Consider the following 27,920-nt stretch of genomic DNA (forward strand, 5'->3'; position numbering starts at 1 on the left):
ATCAAGCCCCTCCTAAGCCTCCCTCTCAGCAAGGGGTCTCCCTCTCCCTCTCACTCTTCCCCTTTTCTCTCTCTCTCAAATAAATAAATAAAATCTTTAAAATATTTATTTATGGACTAGTATTCTTAATATTGTTAAAATTTCAGTTTTTAAAATTCATTAGTAGAGCCAGCATGTCCCTTACGGGATTTTTATTTTGCTTTCTGACAAGTGGATTTGAAAATTTTTTTTCTTGGATTTGAAAATTTATGTGCAAGTGCAAGAACCTAGAACAGCCAGATAACTTTGAAAAAGATCAAAATGGAGGACTAGAACTGCATGGTAACAAGACTTATTATAAAGCTTCATTTAAGACCGTGTTGATTGGTGACAAGAGAAACAATTTATTGGAACAGAATGAAAAGTATAGAAAGAATCTATCATATATGTGGATATCTAATTTGATAAAAGTGAAAAGACAATTAAGTGAAGAAGGGATAGTCTTTTCAACAAGTGGTGTTGGAACAGTTGGATACCTGAATGCCTGAAAAAAGTGAACTTTTTATATGAACTTCAAGCCAAATACAAAAAGTAATGCAAAAGGGATTGTAAACCTAAAATCTAAAACTTCTAAGAGAAAACAGTCTTCACAGTCTTGTGTTAGGCAAAGACTTCTTAGATATTGGCACCAGAAAACAACACAGAAAAGAAAAATGGATAAATTAGACTTATGTAAGTTTTAAAAACTTCAGGAAAAGACAGGAGAATGAAAACAGCAGCCACAAACTAGGAGAAAATACTTTGCAAAGCATATATCCAATGAGCAGCTTTTATTCAGAATATATCTGCTAAAGGGCTTTTTTTTTTTAAAGAGCTTTTTAAAAAAGATTATTAGAGAGAGAGAGAGAGAAAACACTTGCATAAGGAGAGGGAAGGGCAGAGGGAGATGAGGAGAATCTCAAGCAGACTCTTCACTGAGCAAGGAGCTTGACATGGCACTTGATCTCATGACTCTGAGATCATGACCTTACCCAAAATCACGAGTTGGCTGTTTAACTGACGTGGCACCCAGGTGCCCCTGCTGAAGGACTTTTGTATTCAATCTATATAAAGAACTGTCAGGAGTTAATTATAAGAAAACAATCTTTTTTTCTAAAAATAGAGAAAATATTTGAACAAACACTTCCTGAACTAATGTCAGTTAACTACATCAAAAGATGCTCAACATCATTAATTATTATGGGGAATATAAATTAAAACCATATGAGCTATTTCTATATGCATACTGTAAGCTGAAATTGCAAAGACCATATTAAGTATGGTCAAGAATGTGATAGCATATCAGAGGTGTTGCTTGGGGTAGCACAAGAGGGGAGAATTATAGATAGGAAGAAACTTTTGGGGATAATGAATATGTTCAGTGTCATGATTTAATGATACTGTATAGTATAAACTTATCAAAATATAAACTAATATGTGCAGTTTGTTGTATATCAATTTTACTTCAATAAAGCTGCTAGAGCTGTCATAATAACTTTATCAAAGTGGTTTGTTCAGTTTTAGAATTTATTCAAGATTGAGCAGTGGCAATATACAGTGTACTGGCTGATACACTTTGGCATTTAAATAGAGAATAGAAATTCACTCATTAAGAGTATTGAACAAGAGTTTTTTAAAAGAATTAAAACCCTGATTTTAAAAATTGACAGTATGTATTTTGCACAAATTGAGATTTCCTAAAGAAAATTGCTCTTTATCTTGAATTCATCATTTGTATCTCCTTAATATTAGGTTAAAATAACTTTAAGACTTTTTTAACTTTCAGTTCAGAGTGTAGTGTGCTTTAACTTTATTCTCTAAGTTACAGATATCAAGTATTTTATAATTTACAAGTACCAGGTATTTAAAACTTGGTAGTTTGAGTAAATGTTTAATTGTTATGTTTTCCTTTTGGATAGTATGCACTGGAACGGCTGAAGGTCATGTGTGAAGAAGCTTTGTGTAGTAACCTCTCAGTAGAAAATGTTGCTGATACCCTTGTCCTTGCAGATTTGCACAGTGCAGAACAGTTGAAAGCACAAGCCATAGACTTTATTAATAGGTAAGCTATATGCCTGTATTTCAGTGGACATGACACTTTCAACATTTTTTTCACCGGACTTTTTTTTAAGTGTGTTTAAATCTTCAATGCAGGTGCAGTGTACTTCGACAGCTTGGGTGTAAAGATGGGAAAAACTGGAACAGCAAGTAAGATGACATCAGTTTCTGACTTAAAGTTGATCTGCATACATGAAATTAAGTGTTTGCATAGCCTTTTGCTCATCTGCAATAAGTATGAATCCAGATATTAGTTATATGAAACTGCCAATAATTTAAAAAAATAATAATTTGACTTAGTGGATTCTTGAGGCTATGCTCCCTTGTAGATCAGCTTTTAATGTGAACTGGGATGGACATTTTAATTTCTTAAGCACATATGCTCATAGTATATAGCTGAGTCCAGGTATTTCAATGGCTACCGGGGATCTTTTCCCTGCCCCTTCAGAAAGCATTTCTAAAAATGTGGGAAATACTCATTTTATCCTCTGAGGAGTGTTCCCTCCAGATTTGCCTAGAAAGTCTTTTCATTTGAATCCTCACCCACTGCTTCTTAAGTTAACCAAGTACCTTGAATCACATGGTATTTTAGATGAGCTGCCTAATGTTCCCAAATGGTAGCATTTTGTTCTTTCCTTTCCCTGGTAAAACTGTAAGAGGTATGGTAGTTGTTACATCTTCCTAAGCCTGGGCCCTCTGAATGTGAACTACTAAAACTTAATTATTCCCTTCTTATGTTTTCTCCTCACATTTTTAGAGTGATTTGTCTACTTTTCATAATTTTTCAAAATCAAAAGGTGAAGACTTGATAGTGTCAAGAATTTGCACCTGCTTTTGATTGATTTTTTGCCTTGTAAATCCTTCAATTCCATTTTCACACATTATCAAAAGGTGATATAAGTAAAAAAAAAAAAAAAAGACAGTGTTAGAGACAATAAAAGGAGCGTTGACCTAATTACTTCCCATTGTTATCTGCTTTTATCTATATGATATTGGTTAACTCTGAACTATTATGAATTTGTAAATTCTGTTTTCACAAAGTGGGCATTAGTGACTATACTTTCAAGTTATTGGTTGTTCTTTATATTGGTTAGTGTATGATAATACTTTATCATCATGGAATATGATCCTAAAAATTCATTTGAATTTAAAATATAGTTTATTAGCAGTAAATGATAATTTTATGATTCTTGATGCTTAGCCACTTTCAAGTTCTAGTTTTACTCTGTTAAAATATTTTACATTGTGCAACTTTTTTCACTTTAAAAAATACCAGTTTATTTCATATCCCCTGGTGAAGCTATGGTATATACGGATCTTCAATAGACATATGTTGAATTAAATAAATGAAAATGTCAGGTATATTGAGTGGTATTTATGTGATTCTAAACAATCAGTTAAAATTATAAACATAGTGACATGCAGGTAATAAGATGTCAGGCAGATTGAAAAAAGTTGATTTGTTATTAGCTACTGTTTGGTTCCACAAACCAAACTGTTGTCTCAAGCACTATGCTAGGGCATTGCATATAAAAACGATTGGGAAAAATTCCTCTCTTGAGAAATTTATCTAATGAAAAAAACAAGTACATGAATATATTATTTCATTAAAATGTGGTAAGTAATGTGATAGAAGATATGTATAGGCTGGATGGTTTAAGGATGGCTTCCTGGGTGACATCTGAGTCTTCTAAACATGAATAGGAATTAGCAAAACTAAGAAGGAAATAACAGACATTGTGAACAGAAAGGATAGCTCAATCCAAAGTGTAGAAGCATGAACCAGTAAGTGATGATTCATTTGACAGATATTTGTATTTATTATTCAGTAAATACCTAGGCACTGTGCTTATACAAAGAATATAGTGGTGAACATGGCAAATGTTTCCCCTGCCTTCATGGAGTTTATGGTTTAGCAGGAGGCGAATAGGAACTAGACAAGTAATTGAAATAAAGTGAAACAATAGATATAAGTATAGCATACCCATCCAAGCATATAGTAAAAGAAGTAGGGGAAGGAAGCCTTTTTTGAAGAATTATTGTATAAATAAACACCTGAAGTATTACTAAGAGTTACCCTGGTAAAGAAGTGTAAAAGTTTATCCCACACAAAAGGGAATCAGATGTGCAAAGTTTGGTGATAAGAAAAGTATAGGATCAGAGTGAGGTTATGAGAAGATCCCAGAGGATATAATATAGACCTATTTGTTACTAACACAGCTCATGGAAGCTCTTTTGAGAGGAGCAAGATAGGAAACTAGAAGACAAATTAGGAGACTGTTGTGATAATCCAAATGCAAAATGATATGAACCTTAACTGGGTATTTGAAATATCTTGGGGAATTAAAATAGTGATGATTGTAAAGAATGGGGTCTAGAATTTCTCACATTTTTTGACTTGAATAACTGGGTAATGGTGAAAGCATTGGCTGATTGAAAATAAGGGAAGAACTTGAGTGTGGAGAGGGACCTATTGAGTTCTTATTCGACAATTCTGAAAGTGTAGGTCCTCAGACCCTAGCAAAATAAGGAGAAAAGGTGGTTGGGAATGTACCTTGTGGGGAGGTCTAGGATTTAGCAAGTCAGTCCTTACCATCATTGGAATATGATAGCTACAGTTGTGAAGAGTGGATACGATAGGATGAATAATGAAAGTTAAGGGAGAAGAGCAGAGGTCCAACCTTGGAACTTTAGAGAAAACCTGTGTGTAACAGCCAGGAAAAAGAGCTCTTGAAAGAGCTAGTACAGAAATGGTAACAATGAAAGTTGGGACTATGGAGAAAAGTATCACATACATACTTCCAGAGTATAGCACTTCCAGAAGAATTTAATAGTTGCGTTGCAACAGAAAATATACCAGTAAGGTAAAGGTGGTATTTTCATGAATTCACAGGGCTTGATGACATAGGCAAAGTGTTTAAAACATTTTGAAATTTGAAAGTTGTTTTTTAAAATAACAATATTTTGAAAAGAACTCTTTAATAAATATGACTTAATTTTATTTTTCAGCCAAGCAGCGGACATAATGGAAACATCAGGGTGGAAGTCCATGATTCAGTCTCACCCTCATTTAGTAGCAGAGGCCTTCCGAGCACTAGCGTCTGCACAGTGTCCACAGTTTGGCATTCCACGCAAACGGCTAAAACAGTCCTGAAATCTTCCATGAACTGTAGAAAAATGGAATTGACTTTTACTCCTCCAGGTCCAGAAGGATTCTAATACACAAACCATAAACAAGAGTTGTTTCTGTTGTCTTGTCCACAGAACAGAAGCTGAAAAAGCATATTGCTTGCATTTCAGGTGGATAATTTATGGTTTATTCTTCAGCTTTAAATTAGACTGATTATACTCTAATTCACTTCAAGGCCTTAAATTATCTTCAATGACTTCTCTTGTTCATATACTTTAATTTTTTTTATTGTGCCTTGTCATTTTGACTAAGGCTATGCAGGATTGCACTAGCTCCATAATGCAGTAATATTGATAACTGAAGATATTAAGTTTCAAAAGGATCTTCCATTAGTTTGAGAAAAGCATAATGAATATTATAGGTTTGTCCTATGCTGTCTCAAAGTTTAAAACTAGGTTCTTCTTAAAAGCACTTGTATTGGAGATTACTAATAATGTCTCCAGTCTAAGTTCTGTAAATATAGGAGAACCTGCTTACCTTTAAGGTAAGTTATGGCAATACACTGCTTCAATTCTAATTTATTTTTCATTTCTGGGGCAAATATGCAATGAGTTGGCCCAAATTTTTAGTAAAATTTGTGATGTTTGTCTGTGTGTTGACTGTCCAACAAACTAAGAGAAGCTTAACAAACCTTTGCTTGTGTGTTTATTTTTTTATTTTTTTTGTTTGTTTTTGTGGGTTTATTCAGGTTTACAATGATTGAGAACTGATTGAGGTTAAGATTTCAACAAAAAGAAAGCATGTTTTGTGCAGAACTAACTTTTTTTTTTAATTTATAGTGACCTACATTTATATGAAGAATTCTGTCCATGTTGAAAATAAGGATGACCAAATGTAAAATTAATGAGTGGGCCAATTAAGAAATATATGCACTTTTAATGTGTATCTTTTGTATGCTAAATGGTACATATATTTTTTTTGTTTTTGAGGGTATTAATAAGGTATAATTAATTGTGTCTTTTGAAAGAATTTTTTAAGATCGATGGAGGCAGTTGGGATGTTTGTGATAATAAGAAAGATATTCTTGATTATAGTTAATTGGTTTGAATTTCACATATTTATCATTGAATTTATTCCTGTCTTATCACACTTTGGAGAAGGCAATTTGAACAATAAACAAATCCTGGATACTCTCCTTCTGAAAACAGTGAACTGATATTATTTGCAGACTAAAGGAGAGAGAGCCCTTAGAAATATGTTAGGCCACACTCTGAACCTTTTCTTTCCCCCCTAAGCTTTCTCCTTTCTGTTTCAGTTACTGTACTAACATTGTGGATGATATTGAAATTCTGCATAATGTGAACAGGATAAACTATTTATAAACTGCTTTTCATGGGCCAGTTCTTTATTATAAATGAATTTAGCTTTAAACACATACACATATTCAGTGTTTAGATAGCTCTGTTCGCAGTGGAGGTCTGTTCTGGTGCATTGTCCCAGAGATATAGGAATGATCAGTGGCAAGTCACTGCATCTGATTTCCTGTAATAGTGACAATATGCTTCTTAGGCAAAGTTTATACTTGACCATAAGGGAAAAGGTGTCACTGGAAAAAAAAAAAAAAAAACCACATATTCTTATATATTCGCATATATACTTTATTCTCCAAATTAAAATTTGTATGATGTGTTTATTTAATTTTTGAATTTAGGACAAAAAAATGAAGCCTGGGGTTTTAAAATAGATTTTATTTTTGTTATCTCTTTATTAGGTATTCACTGAAGCAGTCTTACTATATAAAGAGTGATTCATATTTACATTAAACATAGACTGTCAAATAAGTGTTATCCACAACAAACTGTAGTTTGGAAAGATATTTTCAGAAGTCTTCATTTCTTTCTGTGTAGTTTAATTGGAATCTTTCTTGTGTTAAATCTGAAGAAAAATCTCTTGGGATGGAAGGATTCTTACATATTATTGGACTCCACCTTGTGTAAGAATATTGGAGGCAGCTGAAACTTACTTCCTTAACCAGATTGAGTCCATTAAATTTACAATGTACAAATTTAATATGCACACATACATATACAAGTTAAGATTTTGATATTTTGCCACGGTCTTAAAATTCCTCAGGCTATAGAACCTTGTTTTCATACATCAAAAGTACTGGTGTATCAGTTTATATCAAATGCACACAGGCACATTGTGAATTAATTCACTGCTTGCATCTACATTTCTAACCATAGTGACTTCAGTAATACCCCTATAATGAACACTGCAGCTTACTCCTACCTACTTACTTTAGTGTTTATTGCAAATCTTAAGGGTTTTATTATAAAGTTGTTTTTTGTTTTAAGTTTGGTAGCACATTTTGTACCAAAAACGTCAAACACTGTGCTGTGAGAATATCCACATTTGTAGAAATGTCCACTTTTTAGATAATATAATGCCTATCATTATACTAACAGAATCATATCATAGTTGATTTATTTTTTCTTTTTATTTATTAAGGTTTGTTTTTGTTTTGTTTTGTTTTGTTTTGTTTGGTATTGTGGGTTCTTGAGGCAATGAAAAAAAACTTAATGTATTCTGATGTGAGTGCTCTAATAGACTTTTTTATTTTTTCATTTTGAAACCACACACATTGTTTTCTTTAGGCACAGACTCTGTCCTGAGCAGTTTTGCCTTTTGTCAGCCTGCTCTTGTTTACCTATTATCACCTAAACAGAGCTTTTCCTTAGAAAAGTAATGATTGGTTTTAAATGTTACATGTTATCAAAGTAACCATTGGAGAACTGTTCATCAGCTTGAGATACAGAAACACTATATTTGTGCCTTTTTCATTTTTAAATTTTAACATATATTGGTATTTAGAGCACAAATATGAAGGTGCCATAATGTTATGGCTTGCCATTGTTACCTCCTTGAATACTCGTGTGTCATTGTCTTGATTGAAATAGTAATTGGAGAACCATGCATGTATTATGTCGTGTGTGTGTGTGTGTGTGTGTGTGTGTGCGCACGTACTTGTGTTTGCTTGGACTTGTGTGTGGTATGTTCAGAAGAGTGAATTTCTGAAAATAGGACTCAGTTAAATGTTGAGAATTCAGGTTAGTTGAAATATTTCATTAAATGTGCTTTATTTTGGGGTACAATTGGTTGACAGGAAATTATAATTTTCAAATGTGACCATTTATTGCATGGTGAAATGTGAAAACAGTGCCTTTTTAGGACATCGTTTTTAAAGTTAAGTTTTAAAATATTTGCAAAGACCTCTTAAAAACTTGTCATGAACATTATTAGCTTATTTTTAAACTAGACCTAAGTTAGAATTTAAATTGCCAAATAATTACTGATTTATTTACCCATGTAAGTTTTGTGCATAAGTGTAAAACTAAGTAAAATTCTTTATAAAAATGTGGATCATATTTGCTACCCAGTGACACTAGAGACTTTAGTAAATTATTTTATTAAAATCCAACTCAGCAAGCTTTCCTCATAACAAGGTGTTTGAAAGGTGAATTATTCTGACTCAGACATTCTTTCTCTTTGATGGATAAAATAAAAATATTCAATGTATTCTTGCAAAAGGAGGTGGGTGGGTTTTACTGTTTTCAGATTATAAAGACTGCACTTTCAGCACATATGAGTATTTTGCAAACCTCTTTTATACAGATTATAAGCTCTACTTTATTTAAGTGTTCATGGAATGATGTCAATTTTAGGTCTAGTTGAACAAATATTGAGTGCCTACCATATGGAAGACTTCCTCTTCACTAGGAATAAAATCACCACACCGTGTCTTCTGTTTGCAGTATGTGGATTTTATGTTTGAAAAGGAATTATATTTAAATCTTTCTGTTTGTTAGAGTTTATCGTTGTATACTGTAACCTAGTTAATTTCACATCCAGTTTTTTAGAATGAAGATATAACTTAAGTGAGTCCCATTTTTGAAAATAAAATTCTGCTAAAATTATTTAGAAATTAATTTTGGGGGAACTTGATTTTCAAGATTCAAATGTGTAAAGACTTATATTGAACTTTTCAGCCTCATTTTTAATCAGCTGATGTTAATGATGAGATACATACTTTTTGTATCTTGTTGCTGAAAATATTTTTTGCATTTCAGCACATTGAGTTAAAATAAAGTTGTTACTACTTATTCAGAACTAATTGGTTTATTTTGTGTTTATTTGAAAATATGAACTCTTTTTCATTTTCAGATTGCTATGTTGCTTTGCAAAAGAGTCATGTGGTAACTTTGATATGGTAACTTTAAGCGTAGTAATCTTTCCTACATAGGAAAACTACCATCTTGGGGAGCCTACTAAAAACTTAATAACTGAGATATTATACCTATATGTGCTTTGATGTAGGCATTATTATTGAAAGATTTATGCTAATGTCATGTAACTTTAATGTAGTAAAGATCACCTTTCCTTGGTCCTCCTGTCCCTTCTCAATTTTAACTGACAATTATTTACTGGCTTCAAAAAGGACAGAATTGGGGCAATGTGTTCCTGGCCTAGTTTAGTAACAGTAACCGAATCAATACATAAAAATTATGGGCAAAGTCGCAGTACAAATGCACAGTGGAAAACCTTCCATACACCCAGCAGATACATACGCATATACACAGACATGCACACTAAAATTACCCCTAGAAAAATAAAAAACTTGTCTATTCAGTTAAAGTAAATAGGACAGGTAGTGGTCATAATTCTAAACCTTAAATGAAGTATGTATAACCATTCCCCTTCTACTTTGCAATAGCCAGAACTCTGAATATAGTTTTTAGAACATTGGAATGCAGTGTTTCCTCTGTTCTACTACCCAAAAATCATTTATTTCTAAGAGAATGCCAAGAGTGTTACTTGTTTTGTATTTTTAAATAGACACATTGGTAGAAATCTTTTTTGTGATATGTTATTACTCCTTTTTTGGTATTAGAGAGCTTTGCATGTATCTGTAGTGGATAGTGGCAAAAAAGTTTGTCTTTTCTGTTACGAATGCTTCCTTTTCACCTCTTCTACTGCCTTTCATCCTTACTGTTTTTTATAAAGGAGTCAGGTATACCCAAATAATTGTAGAATTTAGGAATAACAGAATAGCACACACACAAACCCCAAAACAAAACTTTGCTCAAAAACAGGTTTACTGCCATAGCAGGTTATTAGAATATATGCTTAATTTTAGCCAAAAAGATGTACAGTTCATGAAAATGGTGGAATGGGTAGAAATCAGGAAAAATAGAAATGTGCTGTTAAAAAAAAGAGAAAATCAAATGCACCAAACTTGATTAATGCCGAAATGTAAAGCAGAAATTTGAATCAAAGAAGACAAGGCTCATAAATACTCGCAGATCACAAGAACAAGAATTAGATGAAAATAAAGATGATTCAGTTTAATTTCTATCACCAAGTAATTAAATGGAGTGCCAGGCACTGTACCAAACTTGATAATATAAACAAACTATAAATAGACTTATAAGTCTATATTATTAAGGAAAACAGTTATGTAATACATTATGTGAATTGAGATAAGAGTACAAGAGGGTCACCTTATCTGGGATGGAGATGAAGATCCCAGAAAGCCTCTGAGGAAGTGTCTTCTAAATTGAAGTTGAGTAGAAGTTAGGCAGCTTAGTGGGAGTGTCATCCAACCCATTATGTGAAATCAGAGGTTGACCAAGGTTCATATAGAACATGTATGGGAATGAAAATGAATATGGCTATATCCTTATGTGTAAGAGAAGGGAAGAGTAAATCGGAATGTGAAGATCATGATCTTTTGAACGTATCAGAGGAATCCAATATAACCTAAGCATTGAGGGATTTTAGGTGCTGTATGTCATGACCAATCAATCTTCAGATGAATACAGGGAGCTGGAGGAAAAGGTAAGGGGATTTCTGAAGAGATGAGGAATGCCAGTGCTCTGGTAGGCTAGGAGCACTGAAATAGAGCAAAAGGAAGAAATCTATGAGGAAATACTGCAAGGACTTGGAAATAATTGCATGTGGTAGAAGGAAGAGACAGTATTTAAGAGCAACTCCTGGGTGTTGTATTTGAGCAATTGGATGGAGGGTAGTACCATCCACAGATACAGTAATCACAAGAGTAACAACAATTTGGGGAGTAAAAAACAGTTGTTTTGATTTGGAGCCTGTCGAGTCTAAGATTTCTACTGGACAGTCTGGTTGAGTATGTGAATCTTAAACATGAGAGTGACCTGGGTTATAAAGTCAGAAATCCTCAACATACAGAAAATGATCGGTACATGCAGATTAATGTAGAGAAGATAGCACAGGGAAGAAACGGTGATAGAGAACAGTTTACAAAAGAGGATGACTGGCCACAAAAGATAAGACCAGAAGAGTAATCCATCCCAGAAGTTGGAAAAAAGTATGCTTTAAGGGAAGAACTGGCTGACAGTGTCAAATGCTGAGCCATCAAGTAGGAAGCTAGAATATGAATTCAATATTTGAAAGAGGATGTGACAGGAGTCTAAAGTGGGGAAAGAAATAGAATTGGAATGAGAAAATGGATACTCCTAAGTATAAGAACATAGAAGATTCAGCAAAGACCTCAAGGAAGAAACTAGTTTTGGAATGGGGTTTGGGATCAGTTCTTAATTTGCTGTCTTTATGGTAGCAGTGTCCATATACTAAGGTAATGATGAAGAGTCAACGTGGAAAACAGATGGGATTACTGAGGTTTTAGTCAGAAGAGAAGAGAAATGGAATCAAGATGCGAGACAGGAAGATTATTCCTAACATGGAGAAATGCAAGGATGCAGAGTCTGATTTATATAATTGTTTTATTTGAGTCTGGAAGTTAATATTTTACATCTTATTCCCTGTGAAGTCATCTATTCAGAGTAAAGGTGATGGGTTTAGATCAGACGTCAGCAAACTTTGTAAAGGACCTAGGTAGTAAACATTTACCTACTGACCAATGTCATTGTAGTAGACTCCATGGAAGTAGACAACATGGAAACGGGTGTGGCTGTGTTCCATTAGAACTATTTACAAAAGCAGGTGGTAGACTGGATTTGACTCTTGGTTTTGGGGGTTCGAAGGTTTAAACCGATACAAAAAAAAAGTGGATGGCCTACTTGAGGTTTGGAGACCATGACTTTACAGAGGACGAGTTAAGGAGAACAAATGTTTACATAATTGATATTACCAAAGGAATAATTGAACACAAACAGTGACTAAAAATATTAATCATTTTTTGTTAAAAAATGAATTTTGGGGTGCTGGCTGGCTCAGTTGGTAGAGCATGTGATTCTTGATCTCGGGGTTGTAAGTTCGAGCTCCATGTTGAGTGTAGAGATTATTTAAAAATAAATATTTTTAAAAAAATTATTTTTGGAAATGAGAAAATTTATAGTTCTCCAGTTAGAATTCATCAATAGTAACCCAAACCTAGAGACACTGGGTGACTTGAAAATTGGAAAGATAGTGTGAGCATCCAAGAAATAAATATTTTAAAGTCATATTTCTCTGACAATACTTTGAAAAATATTTTGACTCAAAAGCTCTTAGCTATGTAGTAACTTCTAAAGTTAACATTTAAATTACATAGAAGTAGTATATTAACACAGTACCCGAAGCATAGGCAATGATGAATATTAATAAAAATGGATCTAGGCATAGGAAGTTGAGGCTTAAGAGGACTGGCAATGAGTATTAAACTGTTAGAAGGAACTCTAACATTGTAACATATACAAATATATAAATGTAAAAATTTACCATAACCGGGTCACCTCAACCTGGTAGGCTCCAAACCCTGCCTGCCCCTTCTCCTTCCCTTCAGGAAGACCTATGGAGACAGGTATTAGCCTCCCTGCAAAGGGGCCATCTTACCTTGCTGTTGAACCCTGGCTGGTTTAGAAGTAAAAACCTATATAAAATGTAAAAATAAAAGTGTTAAAAATACAAATGTAAAAGTGGTCATCTACTGTAAATAAAAAAGAAACCGGACAAGAGGAAGATGGGAACTGGAATTGGGAAATAAAAGTATAAAATTCTTCCTTTTGCATAAATGGGAATTAAAAATGTTTTCTTACTGGTTTTTAAACTTTGAGTTATAGACATTTAAGGACTTTTTTTTAATTAAGAAGCTTTAACTCTATCCTCTGGTACAATTTAAAATAGAATACATACATATCCTCCAAAGCATAAACAAAACATTTTATGTGTGGCAAAGTGGGAAGAACCAATTAGGACACACAAAAAAGGAGAAGGCAAAGATAAAATTACAAAGATACAGCAGAACTTGTATGGCAAGTGGAATATGTTAAGCAAACCTACTGCAAGAAGAACTTATTCAGCAATGAACTCGTTGAGCAGATTGTGCTAGCTAGGAATGTAATAAGAAGTGTCCCGTTCTGATGGAATTTACTAAAATCAGTAACAAAATATAAACCTTGTGAAAGGGAAGTAAGGGTGCTGTGTAGCACTTGCTAGCCAGGCATAGAGGAAGAAGAGCACTTCCTATAAAGGAACAATTGTGACAGCCCAGGGGTAAGAGGGAATGGTGATTTTACTGAAATTCAGTAGAGGTGAAGGGTAGTGCTTTTTGATATGTAGTGCCTCTGTGTTTGTGTGTCTTGTCTTAGGGATAGAAATCCAAGTGAGAGAATCCCAGTAGGACTAAGTCCAGGAAAGCCCTTTTAAATTCCAAATTATCCAAATTGACTAGATCAAGGAAAAAAAAATGGAAACAGTTATATAATTACCTTCATAAAAGGCTTGGAATTAGGTTGACTTTAAATTGAAATGATTTCAAAAAAGGCTTGGAATTAGATTGACTTTATATTGAAATGATTTCAAACTTTCTAGGAACTGATAATTCCCATGACACATGAATGAGGTAAATACTGAAAAGTAGTTTCTCTTAAACTATCATAAACCAGATAACCTGAGGAATTGCGAAAAGTAAATGAAATCATATGTGTAAGACTAATGCAGCATCCTAAAGGTAGCAGTAGCCTAGTAAATATAACTGTGGATTTGTTCGTTTCTCCTTTGAGTCCCATCAATGTTTACTACTTGTATTTGAAGCTCTTTTATTCGATACATACAGACTTAGAATTTTAATGTTTTTCTAATGACTTGATCTTAAAATAGTTCTCCACCTCTTAGGATGGTGTCTTGAAGTCTGCTTTAGTTATATTAATGTAGCTACATCAGCTTTTTTAAGCTTATATTAGCATGATGCATATATTGCCATTCTTTCAATTTCAACCTGTTTGTGTTTTTATATCTAAAGTGAGTCTTTTATAGACAATCTATAGTATAGTTGTGTCTTACTTTTTTATCTGGTCTAATAATGTCTGCTTTTTAATTGGTGTGTGTAAACAACAAATACATAAATTACATTATATGATTACTGATATGTTTGAATTTACATCTGTTGTCTTGATATTGCTTTTCTGTATTTCCCTTGCTTTTTGTTCCTTTTTTGCTCCTTTCCTGCTCTTTTTTGTTTCTTAAAAAAATGTTTTTAACATTCTTTTGTTTCTTCTGTTACTTTTTAATCTGTACTTTTGCATTTTTGGTAGTTGTTCTAGACATTATGTGTCCTTATCACAGTCTACTTGCAATTAATGTTGCATCCTTTCATGTAAACTATAAAACATGTACAACTGTTTCATTTATCACTGCTTTATCCTTTGCACCACTCTTGTCATATGCTTTACTTCAATGTATATTATAAACCCTACAATATCATGTTGTAGTTATCGTTCTAAACAGCAAATAGCTCTTTTAAAGAAATTAAAGAGGAAAATTAAATATATTCTATTTACCCACATATTTACTATTTCAGTGCTCTTATTCCCATAGAGCTGACTTGCCATCTATTTTTCATATTTATTTAGAGAGCTCTGAAGACAGTTTTGGATGAGTTAGTGATTGATAACCTGGAAAGTAAACAAATGTACAAACAAAAACATAAGAGAACCAAAATAAGTTCTACAAAGAGGGAATGAAATCAGAACATACTATGTGGCCCACCTGAAAACTATGTTTTTTATACCAGCATCATGATATAAACACTAAATATGGTCATAACCACAAATTGTGATTTTACATTCTTAATCTTTCTTAGTGGGAAATCAATGTCTGAAACTAAACAGTAAAAAATTAAGTAAAAAATGAATAACTGTAAGTTTGAAGTTTGGAAAGGGGAAGGTAAGTTCCAGGGAAAAGATTTGGCTGTTGGCAGAGTTTGCCTCTGGGAAGCAAGAGTGGCATTAAAGTACGGGACTGATCTTTCTCCTAACAGGTTTAATTTTACCATTTGAGTTTTTATATTACACACAATTACAAATTTGGTAACTAAAACACTTGTAAAGCTAATGGGAATATTCCAGTGAGAGGAAAACATGAGTATGGAAGAAACAGGCTAATGTACCAGGTAAGATTTCTGACTACACACATTGGTATGATAATCTACAAAGTAAGTGGCCTTAAATATAAGAAAAGATAGTTATTCTGGTCTATTGAACAGGAGGAAAAGATGATAGAATCAGAGCAGATGATGATAGGTTTCTGTGTTTAGTGGTAAGAAACTGAAGGGCGTCCTGGTTCTGTTATGTCTGAAGAAGTCAGCATGAAAGAAAAATACAAGCAAAGTATCACCAACTTTTCCCTGAGGCCCAGCAGTGATGACTGAGAGGATTTTTTTTTAATTATTTAAAAAATTTCCATTTGTTTACCTAAGGTTATTTTTCTTGTCGTGTTGATCCTTATAGACTGCTACTTAGTTTATTTTTGCATGTTTCCTTTCATAATTTCTCTTTTTTCTTCCACTTAGTCTCAGGCATACTCCCCTATAAAAAAAGACCTTAGTCTTTTGAAGACGTGTTCTTTTTTTTTTTTTAATTTTTATTTATTTATGATAGTCACAGAGAGAGAGAGAGGCAGAGACATAGGCAGAGGGAGAAGCAGGCTCCATGCACCGGGAGCCTGATGTGGGATTCGACCCCGGGTCTCCAGGATCGCGCCCTGGGCCAAAGGCAGGCACCAAACCGCTGCGCCACCCAGGGATCCCCCAAAGACGTGTTCTTTTCCCTGAATAACCAAAGTAAGCTTTGTTTAATGGATATCAGAGAGCTGTTAGCATCTGCAGGAAAATTATAACTCTATGTCATCACTATAATTTCAGAGCTTCTTCCTTGCTTTGGATAGTATATTGTCAAAATATTAGAGGCTTGGGGCCCCTGGGTGGCTCTGGTTGAGCATCTGTCTTCGGCTCAGGGTGTGATCCTAGGGTCCTGGGATTGAGTCCCACATCAGGCTCCCCATAGGGAGCCTGCTTCTCCCTCTGCCTGTCTCTGCCTCTCTCTGTGTGTCTCTCATGAATAAATAAAATCTAAAACAAAAACAAACAAACAAGCAAAAAACAAGTAAAATATTAAATAGGCTTAAAAGCAAATGGGGATACAAAACAAAGTCTCCTGTGTGTAACTTTCTATCTCAAAGAGCCTGGGGATGTGCTCTGGACCTAGAGAAAGGATTTGATATGCCTGGTGATAGTGTTAAGAGAAAGCTGCATCGACATTGAAGAATATTTGGTCTAAGCCTGATGATTAGAATTTGAGTCTACTGACCACCAGTGTTTCCTGCTATCAGCCCACATAGATGTTACTAAGCAATTGGGAGTTAGTATCACTGCGATTGAATCCTCTTGCTTACCAGCTTTGTGTTCTTGGACAAATTACTTAAACTCTGAGTTCATAGCCTCATGTCTTAAAATATTGATATCTTTATTACCATATGGGAATGTAGTGAAGATGGAATGACAGAGTGGTTATGAATGCAACTGCTATACCTGACATACATACAAGCACAAACCTGGCTACAGGAGGAAGTCATTCTCATCACTCACTACCACCATCAACTGATCCATCAGCAGTTAAACCAAACACCAGCTCTACTAAATTTAAGGAAACTTGCTCTTTAGAGAATCAAGTTTTCTTCTTTTCAATGACACAATTAGCAATCAGCTTAAAATTCTGATGTGGGAAGTATGAAAATAAAATGGAGAAAGATGAGGCTAACATGGAAGGTTAGGGAAAGTGAGAGAAGTTCCAGTCAGAGACAGAAAGAAGAGCAGGAAAGCAATTATAGAACAAAGATGCTCAGGCCTTAACTCAGGTTTATGGCTGTGAGCGTGAATGTAGAGGCAGACCCAATATTTCCAAACTGTGTTCACGTGGCCAGCTTGTGAATGCGGATTCATCATGAAACTAATAAAGCTTCAGCTTCAGAGCTCCCTCACTCTCACAGATGAACTCCTTCCAGGGTTCTGGGAGAAAACCTGGTAACGTGATTGCATATTCATGTGTTTTCATAGAAACTGCAAAATGTTTTAATGGAATTAAGATAGTTGCCTTTCACTTCAACTTTCTCTGTCACTCTTCCCCTTGTATTGAGAGGGTTTTGGAGTGGCCACAGCCTTTTGAGGCTCCTACCAAGGAAAGATGAGTTGAAAATACATTTAGTTTGAGCTTTGTGAGATGTATGGATGTGGGACACAAATGTTCATGTATAGTTAAGTTACTGCTAGCTGTTCTGGTAGGAATGGCTTCCAGGGATAATCCCTACTGCCCATTGTGCCACCTGCCTAAAACCTATGGAAAAAAAAAAGTACAAGACCATAATTTGTATCATGATATAAACATGTCCTATTGCACCTGGCATTGAAGTAATGAATAATGAAGGAGGAACAATGTTTGATAAGTATGGAGCCAAATGGCTTGTGGAAAAGTCTACTTTCAAATGTGTAAATTTTCAAGAGGTGAATTTAGTTCTCATTAATACCTAGAAAAAAACAGAAGTCGTGTTAATATACTCACTAATGCATCATATATAATTATCAATGCATGATCATCTTTTCTTTCTTGATGGAATTTGTGTGAAATTTATCTGAATGTTTGTATTTCAGCACAAAACCTGTAACAGTATTGAAGATGCAATACAACTCGGTGCAAAGTCATGTTTTATGCATCCCGACATAATGCATCTCATTACCAATAACAAGTTGTGAAGCTGACGTTTTTTAAAAAACTATCAGTACTATAACAAATCTCATCAGCCATGTTTCAGGCTGAATTATGTTTCTGTTACCTCTTTAAAGACAATAAATCACAAAATTGTCAATATGAAAAAATGTTCGAAGTTTATGCAAACTGTAAGAAAAAAGTATATGTCAGGCAATTAGTAAAAATATGGTGTTTATATTGATTTTGTGATGTCTATATAAGCTTTGAAAAGTTTGTAATTTATTGTAATTTTGTTTCTCATTCAAAATAGATACTCACTTTTCTAATAAATTTTGTAGTAATGTTTTAGTTCTTTTTTTCTCTTAAGGAGGCACCTCCCTGAAATTGTATAAACCTCAAACCTCATAAAACTTGACACTGCCTGGACAGTGAGATAATGCAGTATAGAACAGTTTTTCCAGAAAGGGATATTAGTTCACTCCTAATGCTGCTAAGAGCTTCTAGTTAATCACTAAACTTGAATGAATCATACCACAGACAGGCTACTCTCAGAGATTGACTTCTTTTCTTTTAGTACCTAGCTACGGTCTCTTAATTATCCATAATGGATCAGCTGCATCCTAGAGCAGATGCTGGCCAAAGCCTTTGGGCATCCTTGCGCTTAATGACTTTCTCTTTCAAATTAGCAGGAGACCTCTCAAGTCTTGTTTCCCTCCAGCAAAATGGGGCAGCCAGGACACAGGATCTAGAGATACCAAAAGAAAAGTTTGTGATGTTCTTTGTTATTTGGCTAAGTAAAGAATTTCTTAATTTCTTCTTTTTTTTTTATTTTGTTTTTAAATAAAGGATAAACCTAGGACATCCTCTTTTTGTCTTACAAATCAAACTGGGCTTGAATTGCTTCTGAGATAAAACCAGGTGCTGTTTGTTGCAGTGATTAGAAATGAAATATTAATATTGTGGATATTAAGTTTGACTTTTATCTTTATCAAGGCTGAAACCATTGGTCTTTTTAATAAGATCTATGCCCTCGTTTCTAAACTATCAAAACAAGAATGTTGAACCAACTTCCTGAACTAGGAACTATGGGAATGAAAAGACAGCAGAGCAAACATGAAGCTGCAGCATTTTGCTAATCTGTAAATTAAACGATCCTTACATGGTCTGTCTTCCTTCTGCCTAGATCAGACACCTGCTTGTTTGCGTTTTCCAATCAGGCAGTGTTTCATTCCTTCTCTTCTTCTCCAAAATGTTTATTTTCAGATTTGTAGAAAGGGCTTTATATAATGGCTATATTTTTATTCCTTTTGTAGCTCTTGGAATAAAATGTATCTCTATATTTCATCTACATTTAAGTTAAGTGATTTCCTGTCTTCTTGGTCAATGTTGTGTCTTATAGGCTATTGAGTTTTGTGAAAAAAGATGCTGAGAACCTCTTTCCAAAATTGTCTCAGATTTGAGTGACCTACTTAAAGTCTTAAGACCTATAAATTTTAGCAGATCCTTTCCTACTCCTTGTACCTCCCATTTCTTTGTTCTCTCTTCCTCTCCTTGGCCCCTTCCCTTTGATTTCATTATCATTCAAGGAAGGCTGGAGAGAGTGAGAAATTATTTGCTGGTTCTCATTGCTCTCTCCTGGGTCCTGTGGAGGACTTGGTGTACCTTGACAAGATGACTACTGATGACCTCAGGCAAGAGAACAGTTTCTTCCTGAAGACCCTTTGGATCTGAGACTGGGTTGAAACCATTGGTGAAATCAGAGAACATCACATAAGGAAAGGACACTTCATGGGCCATGGACAGAAGTAAGTGTGCATTTAGGGAAGTGTTTCTCAGAATTATGAAATGAAATTTTATCTTTCAGCTTATAGGAGAGCTGCCACCCCAATCCTGCTCACCATGTCATTTTGAGAAAATATTTACTCAGAGTACTAAAAAAAACTTAAAAAACTTTGGATAAGATCATATGTCTCGCCAGCCCCCTGAACTCAAGGTCCAACCTGCATTTTTATTTATGTTTAATTCACATCCCTTACTTAATCCCCAGTGTTCTTAATAATTTGTCTCTTAACATCTTCCTGTCCTTATTCCAACCACAAGGTAAACATCTTCAGAGATCCATGTGGCAACAAAAATGTTGTGTATATCTTGACTCTCTGATTACAGTATAGTCATTGACTTTTAGTACCTCTTATGTGACTATCTGACATCAAAGCTTAATTTGTCCGGGTAAGTACCCACTACTATTTAGAGCTTCCATTTCCCCTAGATAGAGAGGATCACTAGCTATTTTAGCTATTAATCATTTTTGTACTACACCTTTTATAGATAAACTTAATCACAGAAAAATAAATTTAAAGCATGCACAAAAATTAAGAAAAGAGCAAGAGAAAACATGACAATCATTAATGTCCATACATATTTGAGATTCTAGTTAGCCAAGGCAAAAAGGGTTGATGAATTAACACTATCCCATAAGAGGAAATGTACCAACTCCTCAGATGACATCTTTATAAATGTTGACTTCTTAATGCAATTGATCATATTACAACATACCAATAAAACAGCATCTCCCATGTTCAAGACTCTCATATACATTCAAAATCTATAAAATGGCAATAGCAATAGTATTAGAAATCACCATTTTTATAAATCAGACTATTTAAATATTGCCAGTTTCATACAGCATAATCCCATGTCTAATTAGCTTGTTAAGATGAGTAATATAGTGAAAAATTGTTCCCATCCCTATCTCTATCCAAATCCATTGCCCCTTTTAATGGTAATTAATTGCATCTTCATCCAGAATATCTTTAAATCAATATAAGCAAAAAAACAAAAGCCAACATATTCTTTATTTTTCCTTTTTTTTGCAAAAAAAAAAGTTGACTGTACTTGCTGTTATATGCTTTGCTTTTTTCAAAAAAAACACCACAATTTATGTATCAGTTTCTTGTCTTCCTCACCTGTCCTTTGTAAAAAAAAAAAATAAGTAAATAAATATTCCATTGTAAGAATATTATATGGATTATTTTATCATTCCCAGTTAATGGATTTTTCAGGTTGGTGTTATTTTTAAGATGATTATTGATATCAGGGAAATCCTTTGCCATTGTAAACAGTGTTGTAGTAGGTAACACTGACATTACATCCTCCTATGTGTGCAGATGTGGGATTAAGATACATTCTCAGAAATGGAGTTGCTGGGTCCAATGGTAAGAGTATTTGCACCTTGGATAATTACCATTACATTGCTTCTGCAGGGGCAGTTTATGTTCCCACCAAGCAATGAATGAAAAAGCCATTTCCATGAAGCTTAGCCAAAATGTTATGTCTTTAAGTGGTTGGAATTTTTGCATATATGACAGGAGGAAAATAGTATTTTAGCTTTGGGGTTTAATTTGTATTTCTATTTCTATGAATAAAACTCAGTGGTTTTTTGTTTGTTTGTTTGTTTTTCATTTAAGGAGCTCTCCCTGTGGTGCACCTCCCACCCCAGTCTAAAAAGAGGCTATTCATCTCCTTTCTCCCTTTACTATTAAGTTATGGGTCTTATTCATATAATTTTTTAGAAGCTCTTTATATATTAAGAAAATTGGCACTATACTTCTAATGTGAACTATAAATACTCTTCCAGTCAATTATTTATATTTTGACTTTGCTTGTAGTTTTGTTTTTTACTGAGTAGAAGTTTTTATTTTTATAGAGGTGAGTGTATCTGTTTATCTTTTCTTTAATAACTTCTAGATTTTGAGTCATAGAAAGTTTCCAAGTTTGTAAAGAAATTTGCTCAAGAAGACTTGAAGACTCAAAGACTTTTTAGATAATTATTTGATTCGTGTGGAATTTATCATTTTATAAGATGAAATATTTGAACCAACATTATTTTTTAGATGGCTATCTAGCTCTTCCAACATCATTTATTGAAAAAGTCCATCTTGTGCCCTGTCATTTCAGATGCACTTTTATGTAGGCCTATCTCTGGATATTTTTTTTTGTTCCATATTTATTTTGTTTCCTTTTCTATTCTTGCAGTATACCATATTGGTTTCATTATGCAAAATTTATTATCTGTTTTAACATATAATAGATTTAGTCTCTTTTCAGTGTTATTCTTTTTCAGAATTTTCCATGTTATTTTTCCAACATAAGCTTTATTATTTTTTAAGATTTTATTTATTTATTCATAAGAGACACGGCGGGGGGCGGGGCAGAGACACAGGCAGAGGGAGGAGCAGGCTCCATGTAGGGAGCCCAACGTGGGACTCAATGCCGGGTCCCCAGGATCACGCTCTGGTCTGAAGGCAGTGCTAAACCGCCGAGCCACCCGGGCTGCCCCCACATAAACTTTAGAATAACTTTTTTTTTTTTTTTAGTTCTTAAAAGTGTCCTTTGATATTTTTGTGATTACAGTACATTTTGAAGTTAATTTAGGGAGAGAACCAACGTCTTGTTATTTTTCATCGAGAAGGTATACCTCTTGTTTTGTTTTGTTTTCTTGGTTGCAATTAGAAATGGGATTTTTTTCTCCTATTACATTTTGTAACATGTTTCCGTTATATATGAAATCTATTGATTTGTGAATACTAATTTTCTACTCTACTACCTTATTGAATTCTGTTGCTTCTAGTAGTTTTCAAGTTAATTTTATTTTCCAAGTATATAATCATATCATCTGCAAATAGTGACAGTTTTATGTCCTCTTTCCCACTTTATATAAGCAACATATGAATATATTATTCATTGTATAAAAAAACAAGCAAAACAAATATTTTGAATCACAAACAAGAATCCTTCTTAACTACTCCAACCAACCATTTTTCTCAAATGCAACTCACTGTTTTCACAGGTCTGTATGTAAAACTATGCAGTTTTGTTTTTCTATTTTCATATTTATAATGTAGCTTTATGTACTATTGTTTTACATAGTTGTCTTTAAGAATAAATTTTTAAAACAATCACAGATGTAAAAGTTTGCAGGTACAGAACAAAGACTTGATTTCCTCAATCATTTGAGAAGAAATTATTGACCTGATACTCTATAATCCTGAATATTTAGTGCAAATTTCCTATATACAAGGATGTTATCCAAGAGAATCATCAAAATCAGATAATCAACATTAAAACCATCTAGTCTGAGACTCCATTCACATTTTATCAGTTGTCTCAGTAACGTTCTTTATGGCAGAGGAATCCAGCTCAGCCTCACTTGTTACATTTAGTTATAATGTCTTTAGTCTCCTACAGTTTTTCCTCAACTTTCATGATTTTGACTCATGAAGATTACTGGCCAGTTATTTTGTAGAATGTCCTTCAATATGGGTTAGTTTGATTTTTTTCTCCTGATTAAATTCAGATTACACCCAGGAACACACTAGCAGGAGTATCACAGAAGTAAATCTGTGTCCTTCTCATTGTGTCTTATCTGGTGGTAAATGACTCTCGTTGGTCTCATTACTGATTATATTCACTTTGACATTTAATTAAGGTGCTGCCTGCCAGTCTTTTCCACTGTGATGTCACTCTTTTATACTTTTGTAATTAGGTAAGCATGTTGTGAAGAGTTACTTTGAAACCAAGTTAAGTATCCCACTTTTCATCAAATTTTTTACTTTTTTTCTTATGTATTACTTATATCCATATGAACATGGATGCTTTTCTATTTTATTCAGTGGGTTATAAGACATTACTATCAGTTCTTCTGATGGTCAAATTGTCCCTGACCTGGCCAGTGAGAGCTTCATCAGGGTGACTTCTGTGGTTTTTTGGCCATGTCTCCTGATATTATTTAAGCGCTTTCTTCCTAATACAGTGAGATATTTCAGACTTATATTTCTGCCTCAGCCCTAGAATCAGCCATTTCTTCAAGGAACTCCAGTTCCTTTTAGTGGAGAATGGTTTTTAGAATCTAGGCATTTGGTTTGCTTATTGTGACTAGACTGTTTCTGTTCCCAAATCATTTTAACGAGCAGAGCTAGAGAATATATGTTTATGTACGTGTATATGTATACGCATATACATTTATATACCTACGTATTTTTCTATACTTATTCTATATCCATCTGTATTTTGAAAACCACAGGTTTACATCGATACTTCCAAATCCAATACCAAACCACAGGATGCATTTTAGTGCTCTCCCTTTCATAGTGATAGACCCCTTCTTTACCAGTGATTAAAGTGTCTTACATTATCCTTAACAGGTTTATTTATTTATTTTATCAGTTTTCCTGAGTGTGTGCGGCCAATCTCCTATCTGTACTACCACACCACTTCCCAAGTTCACATGGGCATCCTTGTCACCTTGTTCAGACTCTGGCCTTCCACTCTGGGACACTGCAGCTTCTCCTTTCTATTCTATGGTGTTCTATCTTGTTCTAATCCATATTATGACTGGAGAAATTAAGTCGTTCAAGAAGGAGTAGGGGAATTGGAAGTAGAACTAAATATCTTTTAAAAATTGTTTTATTGTAAACCCAAACATCAATTTTGAAATCGAAACATTTCTTTATTTTAATTTGCTTTATATATTATTTAATGCATGTATTGGAAATCTTTCAGTGTGACTATACATAGAACTACCTCATCCGTTTTAAGTTGCCTTATTAATTCTGTAATATGGTTATACTATAGTTTGTCAATAGAATTCTAGGATAATGAACTATACATTTGGTTTCTTGAAATTTTAAATTTATAAACAATGGATATCTTGTAAATATTGCTTCTTTGTATATATTTCCATGTGAAAATACGAAGTGCAATTTCTGAACTGAAGGATATTAATATTTTATTTTAGTCAGCATTTTTGCTAAATTTCTTGAGCTGCTTATGTTTTTCTTACTGATTTGAAAGAAATTCTGTATCTTAAGATTATTAAGACTGTTTCATATGCTGCAACTCTTTGTATTTTGGTCTGCCATTTGTTTTTTCATTATTTTATGATGTTATTATATATATTACATATGTCATTATATATATGGTTTTTGTATATATAATATATATAAAGATTAATCTATCCATCTTGTTCTGTAGTGCTCATTTTTTTAATTTTCTTTGGAAATTTGTTCTAGTTTTTTTTTCAGATAGCTTTTCTTTTCTCCTATTTTTAACTGGGATATAACTTACATAAAACAAAATGCATAGATCTCAAGTGTACAGTATAATAAGTTTTTCTTATTGTCAACCTACCCCAATCATATTGAATATTTCCATTACCCCAGAAAATTTCCTCATACCCCTTTGCAGCCAATCCTCTTCCTCCAGAGGCAACACCACTATCTGATTTCTATCACCATAGACTAATTTTGCCTGTTTTTGAATTTCATATTAATGAACTTATACAGTATGTACTCTTTTATATCTGGCTTCTTTCACTCAACATAATGCTGTAGAAATTTATTAATGTGTTGTATGTATCAGTAGTTAATTTTTTTTAAATTTCTGAGCTATAGTCTTTTATATGTTTATATAATAATTTATTAATTCTCTTGTCGATGCACACTTGAATTGTTTCCATTTAAGAACTATCATGAATTACACTGCTATGAACATTGATGTACAGGTTTTGTTTTGTAAGTTTGAAATATTTTCATTTCTTTTGGACATTTCATTTCTACTTCTGAGTGGAATTAATGGATTATAGGTTGTGTGTAGGTTTAACTTTATATGACACCAACCCACAGTTTTCCAAAATGGTTGTACCTTTTTACATTCCCACAGCAAATTATAGGAGTTATGGTTATTCCACATTCTTGTCTACATTTTTAGTTATTGCCACTCCATTGTGTGTGAAGTGATATCATTGTGACTTAATTGTTAAATTAATGACATTGAACACTAACTGTTGTTGGTCATCCATATATCTTCTTTTGTGAAGTGTTCAAGAGTTTTACCCACTTTAAGATTTTTATTATTTATTTTATTTTTAATACAATGTAATGTATTATTTATTTGTCATTAATTTTATTATTAATTTTTATTTCTTTGTGAATTCCAGATACAAATCCTTTGCCAAATATATGTATTTTTTCCATCCTAGGTTATGGTTTATTTCTTCATTTTTTTAATGGGGACTCTTGAGCAAAAAAGTTTACATTTTGGTGAAATACCATTTTCTTTCTTTTTTTTTTTTTTTGAAATACCATTTTCTATCTTTTAAAATGGTTGGTGCTTTTTGTTTCCTGTCAAAAATTTTTTTTCCTGCCCCAAGTTCATGGAAACATTTTTTTTTCTGTTTTCTTCTAAAACATTTGGAATTTAGCTTATACATACAGATTTACGATTCATTTTGAATTGATTTTTGTGAATGGCATGAGGTAATTATCAAAGTCCTTTTTTCAAAATTTCAACTGAATATCTTGTTGTTCAAGTGTTATTGTGTTGAAAATACTTTTATTACCTCATTGAATTCACTTGATATCTCTTGTTGCTGTTGTTAAAGTGACATTTACATGACATAAAATTAACCATTTTAAGTATATAATTCAGGGGCATTTAGTACATTCACAATGTTGCGCAACCATAGCTTCCATCTGGTTCCAAAACCTTTTTTCATCACTCCAAAAGGACACCCATACCCATGAAGCAGTTGCTCCCTATTCCCTGAATACTTTTCTTAAAAATCAGTCGTTGACAAACTGACCAATATGTTCAGGTCTTGATTCTGTTCTGTTGAAGTATATATCTATCTGTATGCCAATACCTCGATTTCTTTTTTTGTATTATTATTATTATAGCTTTATTTTATTTTATTTTTTTTTATTATAGCTTTATACCAAGGCTTGCAATCATGTTGTGAAAGTTTTCCAGCTTTGTTCTGTTTCAAGATTGTCATGACTATTCTAAATCCTTTGTTTCAGTATAAATCTTACAATTAGTTGTCATTTTCCATTGAATAAAGCCTGGTCATATTTTGAGTGAGATTTTGCTGAATCTATAAATAAATTTGAGGAGCACTTACAAATATCTTAACAATATTGACCCTTCAAATTCCATGCATGTTTGTATATTTATTCACTTTTTAAGGCTTCTTTAATTTTTCTCAACAGTGTTTTCTATTTTCAGTGGTTCCCTGTTATCTTTATTCCTAGCTATTTGATTTTCTTGATGCTAAGATAATGATATTTTAAAAAATAATTTAGAATTGTTTGTTGTATTTAGAAATGCAAATGATTTTTGATTTTTGTAATTTGACCTTAAATCCTGTGACCTTGCCAAATATACTAATTCAAATAGGTTTCTATAGCTCCATAGAGTTTTCCTTTTCTTTCTTTCTTTTTTTTTAAGATTATTTATTTATTTATTTATTCATGAGAGACACAAAGAGAGGCAGGCACAGACAGAGGGAGAAGTAGGCACCCTGTGGGGAACCTGATACAGGACTTGATCCCAGAACCCTGAGGTCACAACCTGAGCCAAAGCTAGACACTCAACCACTGAGCCACCCAGGTGCCTCTCTGTAGGATTTTCTATCTGTATACTCATATCATCTGCAAATAACTGTTTTTCTTCTTCCTTTTTCAATCATAATACAGTTGTTACACTTCTCTTGCTCTAATCCCTAGCAGAGACCTCCAATACAATGTAGAATAGCAGTGGTGGGAGTTACATCCTTGCCTTAGTCTTGATCTAATAGGAAAAGTATTCGATATTTACCATTAAGTTTTATATTAGCAGACTTTTCATAAATACAGTTTATC

The 27,920-nt window shown here is 33.4% G+C and overlaps 1 protein-coding gene across 4 annotated transcripts in view; it reads left to right on the plus strand.

Annotated features, from left to right (window-relative positions):
* LOC129495514 (speckle-type POZ protein-like) overlaps window positions 1-9,376 on the plus strand; it is a 64,121-nt gene extending 54,745 nt beyond the window's left edge. For 3 of the 4 annotated variants that reach the window (XM_055303099.1, XM_055303098.1, XM_055303100.1), the window contains exons 9-11: window positions 1,938-2,080; window positions 2,173-2,226; window positions 5,086-9,376. In XM_055303099.1, coding sequence (XP_055159074.1) covers window positions 1,938-2,080; window positions 2,173-2,226; window positions 5,086-5,230 — 342 coding nt within the window. In that variant the 3' untranslated portion in view covers window positions 5,231-9,376. The remainder of the gene's footprint in view (window positions 1-1,937; window positions 2,081-2,172; window positions 2,227-5,085) is intronic. The other variant, XM_055303101.1, reaches the window with a different exon arrangement.
* The last annotated feature ends 18,544 nt before the right edge of the window (window positions 9,377-27,920 follow it).

This window comes from Nyctereutes procyonoides, unplaced genomic scaffold (genome assembly GCF_905146905.1).
Source record: "Nyctereutes procyonoides isolate TBG_1078 unplaced genomic scaffold, NYPRO_anot_genome, whole genome shotgun sequence".
NCBI classification, from domain to species: Eukaryota; Metazoa; Chordata; class Mammalia; order Carnivora; family Canidae; genus Nyctereutes; species Nyctereutes procyonoides.